This window comes from Myotis daubentonii, chromosome 15 (genome assembly GCF_963259705.1).
Source record: "Myotis daubentonii chromosome 15, mMyoDau2.1, whole genome shotgun sequence".
In the NCBI taxonomy this organism is placed as follows: Eukaryota; Metazoa; Chordata; class Mammalia; order Chiroptera; family Vespertilionidae; genus Myotis; species Myotis daubentonii.
In genome coordinates this window covers 53,231,614-53,245,853 of record NC_081854.1, presented here as the reverse complement: position 1 = coordinate 53,245,853, position 14,240 = coordinate 53,231,614, and the positions used below count along the sequence as shown (strand labels likewise).

The window sequence follows — 14,240 nt, the reverse complement described above, 5'->3', positions numbered from 1 at the left end:
TATTGGGTGGCGCTGAGAAAGAGCGCATTCTGGGAATTGTAGTCTCCGTGAGCCGCTTGGTGTGTGTGGCGTGGGTCTGCAGCTTCTGAGGAGATGAATGGGAAACGGCCCGCTGACCCTAACCCGGACCGGGTGGGGAAGAAGAGGAAGAAGGAGGTGATGGTGGCGTTTTCGGACGCGGTCACGGAGGAAGTCTTGAAGAAGCAGGTGGCTGAGGCCTGGAGCGGCAGGGCGCCGTTCAGTCACGGTAACCGGGTGCTGTGAGCGGGGAGCCACCGCGCGGGGTCTGGGGCCTCTGAAAGCCCTGGCGCTCGAGCCGAGCCCGGGGCAGCGGGGCCGCCAGGGTAGAGGCCGTTGGAGAGAGCGTGACTTTGGCGCCTCCGACCCTCCTGCCTGGCCTGCTGCCCCGCTTTCATTGCGAGGTCAGTGTGGATCTGGAAGCCCGAGAAGAGGCGGACATGTAGGTCGGAGAGTTTGGGGACGTGGCGGGCGTGAGCGTTCTGAGTTGGATTCTGGAACCAAAGATGACTACTTGAATTCTGGAATCCCTCGACTGGTTGGTAGTGGGTTCAACTTTTTAAAATTTCAGTCCCTTGCTGTGTAAAATGGGGTAGCTAAATGGTGTTTACCTCGGAAAGATGTTGAATGAGACGAGTAAGCTAACGCGTGTCTGTGTCAATGTTTCCGAGGAAGGACCAGTAAACATTTGGACACATATTTGGGTGGCTTAGGTGATGGTTTCCTCTGACGGAAATGCTCGGTGGTCCCATGACAGTGCAGCCAGAGCATCTGAGCGACTAGCAGCGGGCACCGGAGCTGCTCGGTTGTTTATACCCCGCTCGCTCCTGCCTTGGTCGGGGCCTGCGGGCTGGGGGCAGCTCCTGCCTTGAGCGTCTGCCCCCTGGTGGTCAGTGCGCGTCATAGCGACCAGTCCTGCAGTTCGGTCGATTTGTATAGGGTTTTAGATGATAGGTAGGTGGGTAGGTGGGTAGGTAGGTAGATAGATAGATGATAGATAGATAGATAGATAGATAGATAGATAGATAGATAGATAGATAGATAGATAGATAGAAGAATAGATAGTAGAATAGATAAGACAGATAATAGATAGATCAAACCACGTGACCTATGAAAGTAAAGTGTGTTGTGGGAGGGAGGAACCTACCATGAACGGTTCCAACCTGAGCGTCATATATCGTCTTACAGCAGCGGTTCTCAACCTGTGGGTCGCGACCCCTTTGGGGGTCGAATGACCCTTTCACAGGGGTCGCCTAAGACCATCGGGAAACATATATAACTACATATTGTTTTTGTGATTAATCACAATGCTTTAATTATGTTCAATTTGTAACAATGAAAATACATCCTGCATATCAGATATTTACATGACGATTCATAACAGTAGCAAAATTACAGTTATGAAGTAGCAACGAAAATAATTTTATGGTTGGGGGTCACCACAACAGGAGGAACTATATGAAAGGGTCGCGGCATTAGGAAGGTTGAGAACCACTGCCTTATAGCAGAACTCCACTCGATGCATCATGCTTTCCCTTCTAAAGTTCGCGTGGCTTTTGTTTTTGGTGAAGTGCTTTGAATCGGTGAGCCCCGGGGGCTCTGAATGCACCGGGAAAGGGATAGCCCCAGCCCCAGCCGTAGGCAGCTGCCTAGGTGGCCTCGTACCTAGGTAAGTGTTACACTGCTGGGAGAACAGCAGCCGGAAGCTGGCTGGCATCCTGGGCCTGGTTTCTGCCAACTCTGTTGTTAACTATACCAGGATGCCCGCATAATTAGAAAAGAAAAGAGAGACATGATAGCTCAGTGTTTAAAGTGCAAGGTCTGTACACGCAGGGATTTCTCAATGTCCTCATTGGTGGCATGGAGACCGTGATCGTGCCTGCCTTAGCGTGTGGTAGGGAAAATTAAATGAGATACTGCATGCAAAGCACCACTGTGCTTGGTGCTTGGTGGCTAGGGGTGATTGTTAGATGGGTACATAATCTAACCCACCAGAGGCAGTGGGGAAAGTGAATTAGAAGGGGTTATGTCTGAACTGTTGTTGTTTTTAAAAAACCCACAAAGTATGTATGTTCTAACTGCCTTAGACAGTAACTTAGGAAAAGAAAAAGGGTTGAGGAAAATTGCCAGCCAGTATTGCTATTCTCATTTTTAATTTGCTACTCTCATTTTAAATGTGTGTGTGGGGGGGGGGGCAGATAAATTAAGACTTTAAAATATATTCAATTCAACAAGTAAACATTAAACGGACCCTCCCGCCCCCCAAAGAGCAGGAACTTTACCTTAGTAATATCACCTATACTCATTTTAAGGCCTCTTATTTTAAGCACAGTATCATTAAAAAGTAGTGTTGGGTGGGTAAAGAAAAAAAGGGAACAGCTTATCATCCCCCAAATCTGAGACTTTTGGTATTAGATTCCTGAAAATTCCTGACCATCCCCTTTTGTATTCTCTGTACTATGCTACTCAGGGGTCAAAAATACAAAAGAAAAATAAGCCGTAATGTTTTCTTCCCAACAGAAGCCATTATCATGGACATGGACCCCTTTCTTCATTGCGTGATCCCAAACTTCATCCCAAGTCAAAACTTCTTGGAAGGGCTTCAGAAGGAGCTTTTGAGCTTGGACTTCCATGAAAAGTATAATGATTTATATAAGTTCCAGCAGGTATTTATGACCTTTTCCATTAGTTCTTCCACTTCAGAAACTTATTTACAAAAAAATCAAATCATTCTGTACCTTTGCACTTGAGGTTTTAGATTGGGTTTGCCTTGATGTTGTGACTCATAGATGAAGGAAATCTTCTTTTTCTCTTTTCATGATCAAGTCTGACGATTTGAAGAAGAGAAAAGAGCCTCACATCCGTGCTTTAAGGTAAACAAGTGGTCGTATTTGTTGGGTGCCTACTATGTGCCAGGCCGGCTAGTAAATGCTTTAAAATGTTATGTCTTAAATCTCTGTGGACGTATTATCTTGTTTTGTAGAGGAGGAAACCGCCTCCTCTGTGGGAAATTCAGTAACTTCTTCAAGGCCACCTGGGTAAGAATCGAGGGAGCTAAGATACACGCCTGAGTCTCTCTGATCCCAGGGTCCAAATTCTCAGTGATAAAATGTTCAGCTTTGTGAGTAGTCGAGGAAACAAATTAACACTGAAGTTACCATTCTTCACAAATTAGGTTGGCAAATATTAAAAACAAAAACTCCCGTGTTGACAGAAATATAGATACCTTTATACTCTGCTGCAGTCTTTCTTAGAAGTGGTTTTGAAAGATGTACCAAAGCCCTTCAAATTAGGCTTTCTCTTTTTGTAGTGTGATTCTACTTATAAAAATTTATCCTCAGCAAATAATTAAGGATGTGCTCTGGGAACATTAGCCCTAAACTATGCAAATTTAAAGGGAAGGAGACTCTGGGGAATAGATCTCTTGAAGACACAGCAACCTCCAGGAAAAACCAGTTGTGGCATTTACCCACATGTAGGCCACAGTGTGACATCACGAGTTATCTTGTTTGCATTTCTAGGAAAATTCTGTTTGAAGATTTCCGGGCGTGGCTTTCTGACATTTCCAAGATTGACCTGGAATCAACCATTGACATGTCCTGTGCTAAATATGAATTCTCAGGTAAGATCTGATGTCTGGAAGCTTTAAAGGCCTTATCTAAACAATGGTAGGAAGACAGATAGTGTCAGTGTATCAAAATCCTGGACTGTGTCCCTGTATATCATTAGGATCTTAATAAGGAAGATCTGACCTGGCTCATAGACAGAAATGCCCTTCATATTGGAAGGTATAAGGCAGTGGTTCTCTTTGGGAATATGATGAAAGCTATTGACCATATTTTCAGAAAAATGCTGACAACACACATACCAACTTTCCACATACCAACAATATGGGAAATTCAGAGGTGATGTTGTAAACTCTCCTCTTAGACTGCTTAAGGACAAATGCCTCCCTCAATGTCATTTTTTCTTTTTAAGTTTGAAGGTAATAAGTGAATATACTCTTTAAGGAAAAAAATTCAAACAATATAGAAATATACTGTGATAGTCCCCTTCACCTGCTCTTTGTCAAACCCCCGCCCCCCAAACTGTTCAGAGGTATCCATTGTCACCATTTTGGGGTGCATCCTCCCAGTTCCCATTCTGAGCATCTACATGTCTTTTGGAAAACATGTTTTAGTATTTTGCCTAGAAGGAAAAGTGTGTTTTTTGTTGTTGTTTTGGATTTAACTCCTGTCTGGGAAGTTTAACTTAGCAACAACTTTTTAAGGATAACTTGGTGATACACCTGAAGACTCATATCAGATGATTACTTAACTTTATTTTTTCTTTTTATTTTGCAGTAATTTCAAACTTAACAGAAAAGTGGCACACATAGTACAAATCCTTTTTTCCCCTGTTTTACTTGAAAGTAGGTTACGGTTGTTATGCTCCGTGAATAATTTCAGTAATTCCTACAAGGACATTCTCCTACGTGATAGTGATAATCCATTAAAATCAGTTAGTTCCATTATTTGGTGCTCTACAGCAAAAGAATCCAGTCCAGGATCATACATTGCATAGGGTTCCTTCTAGAGTTCTCCTTTTTCATATTTATAATTCCCTTCTTCAACTGAGAAGCCTGGGTTACATTATCTTTAATATATTTACTCGCTGTAGCATACCTTCCTCTCCCACCCTGCACGGCTCCCACCTTGCTCAACCCCACCTCATGGGTTTTAGAAGTTTAACTCGAGAAATTAATGGGAACAAGTACAAAAAGATCTTTGTGCAATAATTTCCATTGAAACATTATTAGTAGATAAGAAATGAGAACAACGTAACATAGAAGATTGATTAAAGGGGGAGGGAGTGATTCATAATCCATAGAGTAAAGTAACTATGCAGCCATTAAGAGATGAAACGTATATGGAAACACACTTGCCATGTAGTAATTTTTTAAAAAGCCGGCCACAAACAACCACCAAAAGATACCATTTCTTTTCTAAAGCAAACACGTATGTAGAAACAATATGGAAGAAATATGTAAAAATATTGTTAGTGATTCTCTCTATGTCTAACCACATACATGCTCTTCAGTGTTTTGAGAATTGGCAGTTTTATTTCTATAATTATAAAAGGGAAGTCAGTGTCACTGTAAGGCTGGGGGAGCTGACATTACAGATGAATGTCAGAACGCTTGACAAATGCAGGGTCGGGTCCCAGCTGCTCCTTGTCTGCGCAGGGACATGCAGCTGTGCATTCAACTTGCAGATGCCCTGCTCTGCCACGATGATGAGCTGGAGGGGCGCCGGATCGCCTTCATCCTTTACCTGGTTCCTCCCTGGGACAGGAGCTTGGGGGGCACCCTGGATCTGTACAGCGTTGATGGTAAGACACACGCATGCTCTTCAACACCCATGGCCACTTCCCAATCCTTATGCACAGTGTCTGCACTCCAAGGAGATGGAAGCCATGATTACAGTGGCTGCTGCAGGAGGAGTGGATGCCACCATGACAAGGGCCTCCCTGAGGTGTCCTTGAGATAACGATCACTCCAGAGATAAGTTAGAGTTAATTTAGATGAGCAGTCAGACCTGGCATCTGAATACAGACCGTGGAAGGGTAGCAGAGACCATGTACAGCTGCCTGTGAATCTGCCTGGACCAGTCCATTTGACAGGAAGTCAGGTTGTTTTATCGTTTGCTTAATAAATATATTTTTATTGATTTCAGAGAGGAAGGGAGAGGAAAAGAGAGATAGAAACATCACTGATGAGAGAGAATCATTGATCGGCCGCCTCCTGCATGCCCCACACTAGGGATCGAGCCTACAACCTGGGCATGTGCCCTGACCAGGAATCGAACCGTGACCTTCTCGACGCTCAACCACTGAGCTACGCTGGCTGGGCATCGGGGTTTTTTATTGTAATGACTGACCCCAGGGGTTGCCTCCAGGAAGCTGTCAGCCCTCATCCAATAGTAGATGGGTGGTGTAAGGAGGAACAGGTGTCACCTGGCAGAACTAGCAAGTGTGAGCGAAATAGCGGGAAGGGTGGTATTTGGGGATTACAAGGGTACATTTAGAGACACGTAGAAATCTGAGGTTGTCAGGGTGAAACGGGGTGGCCTGGAAGTGGTAAGTGCTAACTGGTTTGTGGGTATGTTCTCTCCTGGTGCAGAACACTTCCAGCCAAAGCAGATTGTCAAGTCCCTTATCCCTTCGTGGAACACACTGGTTTTCTTCGAAGTGTCTCCAGTGTCCTTTCACCAGGTAAGGCTTGTAAGCCACAGCTGTATAGAGCACTAAGGCTCATGCCTTATAGTCCCTCATTCCCATTAGACCTAGCGGGCCAGATTGTTTTCACTCCTAGCGTGAAGGATCTGGAAGTTACTGTGCTTGGCTGGTAACCTCCCTCATTCTTTGGGTTGATGTGCCGTTGGTTTTGTCCTTTCAGGTGTCTGAAGTCCTGTCTGAAGAAAAGTCACGTCTGTCTATAAGCGGCTGGTTTCATGGTCCTTCTCTGACCAGGCCTCCCACCTACTTTGAACCTCCCATACCTCGGAGCCCTCATATCCCGCGAGATGTAAGGATAAGTGCCAGATTCTTATCTTAGCGGCTGTAGCAGACCAGGTGTTTTTGTGGTTTCAAAAATGGCTATTCCTGATAATGAAACCAGGCTTTGAGCTTGCCCTTCCACTTTCCTTAGATAAACTTGGCTGGTGTCCTTCTCAGGCACTTTCCCAGCACTTGATATTTAAAAGGAGACAATTATAAATTGAGTATTTGCATGTATTATTTTACTACTGTGAAATGATGTGAGAACAAAAGCAATAGGAATTAACTCACCTTTTGCATCTGCTGTTTCTTTGTAAGCATGAAATTTTGTATGAGTGGATCAACCCTACTTATCTGGACATGGATTACCAAATTCAAATTCAAGAAGAGTTTGAACAACAGTCTGAAATTCTCCTAAAGGAGTTCCTTAAGGTAGGTCCGCATGTCCTGTCCGGTATGTCTTGCTTGGCATGCAGTCTTGCTTCTTGGGTGGGTGAATAGTCATCACCAAGAGTTTTTGTTTTTGTTTTGTGCCTGGTTAGAATGTTTATGTCATTCTCTACTTCAGATAAAACATAGAAATGATGTTAATAGCTAGCGTTGGTATCAGTTGTGTGCTTAGTGGGTTAAGAGTCCCTTGGGTATTCCCCATTTCTCTAGAATCTTAATGATACACAGAGAGGGGGAGAGAGGAGAGGTAGAGAAGCTTCTACACTGGAGTTATGAGTCATTCCCTTCCTATTCACTTGATTAATATGGTGCATACTAGGACTTTTAGTGAGACAGATTGCTAATTGATCAGCACCTATTGATGAATGTTTGACAGTGATGAAGCAGCACTTTATAGTGGGAAGAGGGCTAGAGCAGAAGTCAGAGACCTTATATTCATATCCTGGCTCTGTGATTTACTCGCCTGACCAGATCACTCAGTCCCTGAGCTCTAAACCTGCCTTGTCCATCTTGAAGGGTTGTGAGGGCCAGACGAGATCATGTCACTGCTGTGTTGCTTCACAGTTGACCCTGAGTCCCATGGCATCACAGTCTCAAGAGTGGTTCCTCCATGAGAAAAAGGTTGAGACAGTACATATTTTCTCTCTCTCTCTCTCTCTCTCTCTGAATTTTATAGCTTACAGTAGCGTATTAAGGAATTTTAGAAGTATTGTAGAAAATAAACTTCTTTAAACCCTATGTAATTCAGCTTAACTAAAGCATGCTTTGGAATCCTTTGCCTACTTTGGTGATAGGCCTACTATTTTCAGAACACTCCTTAGAAAACTGCATTAAGCAGGTACATAGCTCCTATGGAAAATATTTCAGTCGGTTAACCTACTTCTTGGACTGAACTTAACGTTTTAAGTTTAGAGCGTTGATTAAATGAAAGAAATGAGCTGAGGCCTAGAGAATCCACATTGCTTACAGATTGTCATTGTAATGACATTGACTGTTTTGCTTTAATTTTTCCCCCTCACATCTTATGAACTACAGAGTCTGTATTATGATCCTCATTTTATAAATGAAGGGGTTTGAGAGGTTGAGCAATCTGATATAAGATAAACAGTTATTTAGGGAAATGGTCCAAATGGACACTTGGGTCTCTTGGCTAAAGCATGCTGACGATTTATCCCATCTTTCCTCTGGCTTCACCATATCAGGACGGGAATGTTGTGTGAAAGGGGTGAGAGTCAGCTGACCCCTTTAAGAATCAGCCAGATGATTCTGCAGAGCTTCGACACCAACAAGACCAGGGTGGGGTCATGGGGAGATTTGCTGACTGCTGCTTTATTTGCTCATTTTCCAGCCCGAGAAATTTGCAGCGGTCTGTGAGGCTTTGGAGAAAGGAGGTGTGAAATGGAACAGCCGAGGGCCCCCTAACAAAAGGTAGAACCCATCATCCAAGACATTTGCTTCTGTATGTGGCACCTTCCTGTCTGTAAGGCTCACTTCCCGAACGATATCTGGTTCCCAGGGACATCCAGTAGCAGGCCCGAGCAAAAGCTCACTGTTGTCATGTGTGCTTTAGTAAACTATGCCAAGAATGAGGGGGAGAGGCACAAAGCTAACAGTCAGCTTTTATTCCATGAGTAATTTTACATCTGTGGCTTTGCTGAAAACTGCCATTGCTGCTTTCCAGGTTTTATGAGAAAGCCGAGGAGAGCACGCTTCCCGACAGTCTCCAGGACTGCATGACGTTATTTCGCTCCGAGGCATTGTTCTTGCTGCTGTCCAACTTCACAGGCCTGAAACTTCATTTCTTGGCCCCTTCCGAAGAAGAGGAGACAGAGGGCACACAAGAGGGAGAAGCAGCCATTGGTTCTGAGAGCACTGAAGAAGGGACGAGCTATAGCTCCTCGGAGCCAGAGAATAATCTGGCAGCTGCCAGCAACAACAGCCAGCAGAGCAATGAACAGGCAGACCCAGAGCCAGAGGAAAACAAAGCCAAGGAAGGTAAGCTGTTGTCATGACTTGTCCTGGTCTTCCAGTCAGCACTCACCATTCAGTCATTCATTCAACAAATATTTCTTGAGTATCTACTGTTTGTTAGGTCCTGTTTTGGGAACTGGAGAAAAAACACAGACAAGGTCCTTGCTGTCCTTGAAGCTTACATTCTAAAAGGAGAGGACAGCCCAGCCAGCGTGGCTCAGTGGTTGAGTATCAACCTGTGAACCAGGAGGTCATGCGGTTCGATTCCTGGTCAGGACACATGCCTAGGTTGTGGGCTCCATCCCCAGTGGGGGGGCATGCTGGAGGCAGCCGATAGATGTTCTCTCTCATCATTGATGTTTCTATCTCTCCCTTCCTCTCTGAAATCAATGAAAGTATATTTTAAAAAAATAAGAGGTGAGGATAGATTAATTGTATACGCCAACAACTAAAACGTCAAATAATGACACGTTATACAGATCATTTCAATAAGGTTATGTGCTGTGGAGTGGCAGAGTGGCCTCTTAGGTGAATGGGCAACCTGGGAAAGCCTGTCGGGAGCTCTCGGCTAAGCTCAGATCTCAATGGTAGGAAGAATCTGCAGGAAGAGCATCCCAGATGGGAGGAACGGCTGGTATATCTTATTAGTACAAATGGTGGGGAGAGATATGACTGGCTTTGCCTAAAATTACTCTCAACCCAAGAACATAAAGGAGAGGAAGGTGAGCGGCTTATTTCTGCTAATGACCAATAACAAACTACGAAAAACTTGTTGGAATTGGATTAATAGAGAGGAGGAATTATTAAAAGTAAGGCTAGAAAAATACAAGACATTTAAGAGGTAACACTTCTGTGGGAATTTTGGCCGCATTAACTGAGCAGCTACAAATTCAGCTTAAATGTTATCGCACCTATGAAATCAAATCAGAAAGTCTGTTCCCCAGCTCCTCTAGTCAGTTTACCTGCCCTGCTTCCACTCTGATGTCTTGAGAAGGGCCCTGTGCAGTCAGAAGAGCAAAGATGAGGGAGGTGGATACCGTGGAAATGAGACCAGCAGTGTGAGGTGCTAACCACACACAACATAACTCAGGGTCTTTAGTCTGCCGTACTGTCACTTTGGTCACCACAGATATTTAGAGAAACCAAAGTATTCCTCCACTTCTTTTCCTTTTTTATTTCGCTTTTATGGGAACATGCAACTTGGAAGAAAATTTACACTAGCAACCAAAAGGTGTTTATTCTGTTACTGCGCATCTGCTGTGTACAAGGCCCTGGCCAGAGCCAGGGGGGAGTACAGAGGTAAATGAGAAAGGTCACTGTTTACCAAGTTTAGCATCTTAAAGGAAAGTTAAAAAGCTTTTTGTAATAAAAGCTATGAAGTTGCTGAGGCAACTTAAGCAGTGTTAATTCAGTAAGATACCCAGACCTGACAATTTTAATTTTGTTTTTTAAAATATATATAAAAAAAATAACGTCAATTTCAGAATGTTTAGAAAAACAAATTATTGTCATTCCCTTGCAATCTAGCAGTGGTATCAAGGTTATTTACATACTAGAGGCCCAGTACACGAAGTTCATGCACAGGAAGGGTTCCCTAGCCCTGGCTGGCAATCAGGGCCCATCTGTGGGGCAACTGGCAGGTTGATCGGGGGGCCTCGCTGGCACCCACCTTGGCTGGCCTGGGGCCTGCAGGCTGGGGGCAGCTCCTACATTGAGCGTCTGCCCCCTGGTGTTGGTGCTCATCATAGCAACTGGTCGTTCTGCTGTTCAGTCAATTTGCATATTAGGCTTTTATTATATAGGATTTTCTGACCTTTTCCTTTTTTCTTAGAATCAAGTGTTCCCACGTGCCAGGGGGAACTGAGGCGTTGGCAGACTGGTCACTACACTTTAATCCATGACAACAGCAAGACTGAATTTGCTCTGGACTTACTTCTTTACTGTGGCTGTGAAGGTAGGAGGGAGGATGGGAAGCAGTGACTGTTTCCTGTAGGGGGCAGTCTCTCCTGCATGCCCCTCTCCAACTGAACCAGTTCAGAAGCATGTGCTTTGTCCAGGATCTCAGAACACAGGAGCTCAGTGTTGGGAGGAGCATTAAGGGTCGTGAATTTCAGCTTCCCAACTCAAAGTAGGATTTGTACCTGTGACCAGGGTGTGGGAGATGGACTGAACATACATACTTGCCCTCCAAGAATGCCCCCCTCCCCAATCTACAGCTTTTATGTAATTGTCCTTTAATTTTACACTTAGTTCTAGTGTTCAGTTCTTTAGTGTTGATTGAATGGTAAATTCAGGCTCCTAAGTCATAGGGTTGGTTACTACTAGACTCCCAATCCCCCGTTCACGCAGCATGGGATCAGTGGTCTAAGCAGCACATGTGACACTTGCAGTGAGAGCTTTCTGACCGCTGTTTGTTTCCCCTTGTAAGGCTGGGAGCCTGAATATGGTGGCTTTACTTCCTACATTGCCAAAGGGGAAGATGAAGAGGTAAGCTGCTCCTGATAGCAAACTATCTTTTTAGTTCTTGATGCTTTCCTTCTTCAAAAGCCCAATTTTTATGAACTACCAATCTCTTTAACCGATAAATCCATGTTGGTCTGCCTGGCAGTGATCTAGTAATTTTACATGACATGGAACAAAGATGCTAAAGCAGCAGTTCTCAACCTGTGGGTCGCGACCCCTTTGGGGGTCGAAGACCCTTTCACAGAGGTCGCCTAAGACCATTGGAAAACATATATAATTACATGTTGTTTTTGTGATTAATCACTATGCTTTACTTATGTTCAATTTGTAACAATGAAAGTGGGGGTCACCACAACATGAGGAACTGTATTAAAGGGTCGCAGCATTAGGAAGGTTGAGAACCACTGTGCTAAACGATAATCACTAAGATTTACTTATTCTACCCTAAGAAATTCCAAATGAATTAAGAGCCACATGGTACATTCCCATCAGTTTTTCAATGTAATAAATGAATGCATTAGGTGAAATTTTTCTGGGTATGTATTGGAATGGGGTTTGTTGGAAAATGACTTGACAGCCAGAGCAATAGCTCTTCCTAGTTAAAGCTCTTTACTGTCCCCTATGCCAGACTTAAGTACTTGATATTCATGTGTTCAGTGATGAATCACTGAAGAGTTTAGAATAAGCTCTGTGTTCTGATGTGTCACTGTATTTGCTTGTTTCAGCTGCTAACAGTGAATCCAGAAAACAATTCTTTGGCATTGGTCTACAGAGATAGAGAGACGCTTAAATTTGTCAAGCATGTTAACCACCGAAGCCTAGAACGAAAGAAAACCTTCCCAAACAGAACAGGTTTCTGGGACTTCTCATTCGTCTACTATGAATGACGGGGCTGGGCGAAGCTGAGAAGAGACCCTTCATCGGCACTGGAAAGGCTGGAAGAGCTGGCATCCAGCACAGGAGAGCGACAAGGTAACCTGTCTTGACACTTCTTAAAACCACGTGGTCGGCCTTCAATAGGACTCACAGTGATTGTCCTCAGTCTAGACCTTGAGCTTGGGGAGTTTTTAAATGTGGGTTTTTTGTGTGGTAAAATATGTGACATAAAATTTACCATTTTAACCAATTTCACCACATGTAGTTCCTTCCCCACAGAATACCAAAACATACCAACTCTTGGGTTCTCTCTCCCAGAGCAGTAATTTTTTAGCAGGAAGTTTTGGCTGCAGGGTCTCTTCAATGCCATTATATATACTTACCACTACTAATGAGTGAGAATGTACAAATCCTGTTGGGAGAGTCTTTGACAGACACCAGAGGCAGGCGCTCCAGTCTTCATGCACTGAACATTCCCACAAAAACTGATTCCTTCTCTGATTGACACAAAGTCAGTCCACATAGACAGTTCTGAAAATTACTTAGGAACTGTCATGTGGTATCATTTTAGGAAAAGCAGATTTCTGTACCATACAAATAAAAAGATAACTGAGGAGCCTGAGCACATAGTGTGGACAGGGGCCAGATGGGAACGAGGAAAAAATGCAAAACAACAGGCTGCATGGGTGTCATCTTGTACTTTAGTTTCAGAGTGAAATGGGAGATAATTTAGTTCTGTGATCACAGGAGTCTGCTTTGGCAGACTTGTAACTGCTAATTATAAAAGTTAGAACTTCAATAATGTTGAAAATCATTCTTGTAAAGCATGTCCAGAGTTGCATAATAGTTATAAAGTTCCTAGTTCTTTGATTTCTAAAACTACTGACGGCTGGCTGAGGACCAGACAGTCTCAGGGAGAGTAGCAGATGCTGTATGTGCTGAAGGCATTTGCTCAGCACTGTGGGGAGATAAAGCTGATTAAGACGCAGCCCCTGCTCTCACTTAGGAGGGACTTAAGATTTATATAAACAGGATGTATTGAGGGTTAAGGAATACACATGGGAGAGGAACGGTCTCCCGAGAAGAGAGCATTTCAGCTGAGCCTTCATGTGTGTGGATAGGCAAATATGGTGGGAAATAACACAAACCATTCTAAAATATTGAGTACCTGGTGGTGGTGACTTTTTCAAAGGGATGCTCAAAATATGACTGAAAAGCTTTCTCCCAGGTAGCAAAATCCTCAAGATCAGCTTTTACATAAAGGCCGAGTGTTCACTTAAAGCTTCAACAAAATTCAGCAACAAAATAGAGCTTAAAGTGTAGCTTCTAGAAGGCACCAGATTCCATCAGGATAGAAACCTAGGGAAGTAACTGATAAGGAGTTTTTCTCATCCCTAAGTTGAATATGGTGACTTCTAAGAAAGGAAGGTAACTGAATGTTCTATGAACACTTTCATCTCATCCAGTCCTACTTGCTTGGGAACAGTTAAAAATAGCAGAAAGGGCCTGGAATACCTGGTTTCAAACCTCCACATGACTCACCAAGCCAAGCTGTGGGACCCTGTAGGCAATAGTCTGCCTCTCTGAGCTCAGAGATACTAGTATCAAGGGGATCGGAGTGATGTGAAAAAACACTTACAATATCTTGCTTCTGGTTGGTGCCATCAAGCCTTGCCCGTGAAAACTTTAAGGTCTAAGAAGGAAGTATTTTGACTAAAGAACAAGAGAATGGTGAGATGAGAGTGTGCTATCAGGGTCCCTACAGAAGAAAAGTGCCATACAATTTAAAACCAGCGCCAAGTAGAGACTTTCACTTCAGTAGGTAGAGGTTAGAGTTAAGACTATGGTTGAAACTGAAAAGGGCTCAACAGGAGGACTGGAGTTTTGCCGAGAGCTCTATGACTGGCAAGTAATTAATCCCTGCA

General features: G+C 43.8%; 1 protein-coding gene across 4 annotated transcripts; it reads left to right on the top strand.

Moving 5' to 3' along the window:
* The first annotated feature begins 22 nt into the window (after nt 1-22).
* OGFOD1 (2-oxoglutarate and iron dependent oxygenase domain containing 1) lies at nt 23-12,568 on the top strand. Of its 4 annotated transcripts, XM_059668007.1 has the most exons (14): nt 120-247; nt 1,590-1,687; nt 2,539-2,684; nt 2,845-2,891; nt 3,540-3,640; nt 5,272-5,388; nt 6,179-6,270; nt 6,455-6,583; nt 6,874-6,987; nt 8,354-8,433; nt 8,687-9,000; nt 10,808-10,930; nt 11,405-11,463; nt 12,165-12,568. In XM_059668007.1, the coding sequence occupies exons 3-14, from the start codon at nt 2,550-2,552 to the stop codon at nt 12,324-12,326; spliced, it is 1,473 nt and encodes a 490-aa protein (XP_059523990.1). In that variant the 5' UTR covers nt 120-247; nt 1,590-1,687; nt 2,539-2,549; the 3' UTR covers nt 12,327-12,568. The 4 variants fall into 4 exon arrangements, with proteins under 4 accessions (XP_059523992.1, XP_059523989.1, XP_059523990.1 ...); XM_059668006.1 differs by lacking the exon at nt 1,590-1,687 and having other exon boundaries at nt 24-247; XM_059668008.1 differs by lacking the exons at nt 120-247; nt 1,590-1,687 and adding an exon at nt 287-460.
* The last annotated feature ends 1,672 nt before the right edge of the window (nt 12,569-14,240 follow it).

Coding starts and splice junctions, on each gene's coding strand:
- OGFOD1 (XM_059668006.1), top strand. CDS start 94: ATGAATGGGAAACGGCCCGCTGACCCTAACCCGGACCGGGTGGGGAAG. Junction 2,685..2,844: donor ATTTATATAAGTTCCAGCAG/GTATTTATGACC, acceptor TTCATGATCAAG/TCTGACGATTTGAAGAAGAG. Junction 5,389..6,178: donor GGATCTGTACAGCGTTGATG/GTAAGACACACG, acceptor CTCCTGGTGCAG/AACACTTCCAGCCAAAGCAG.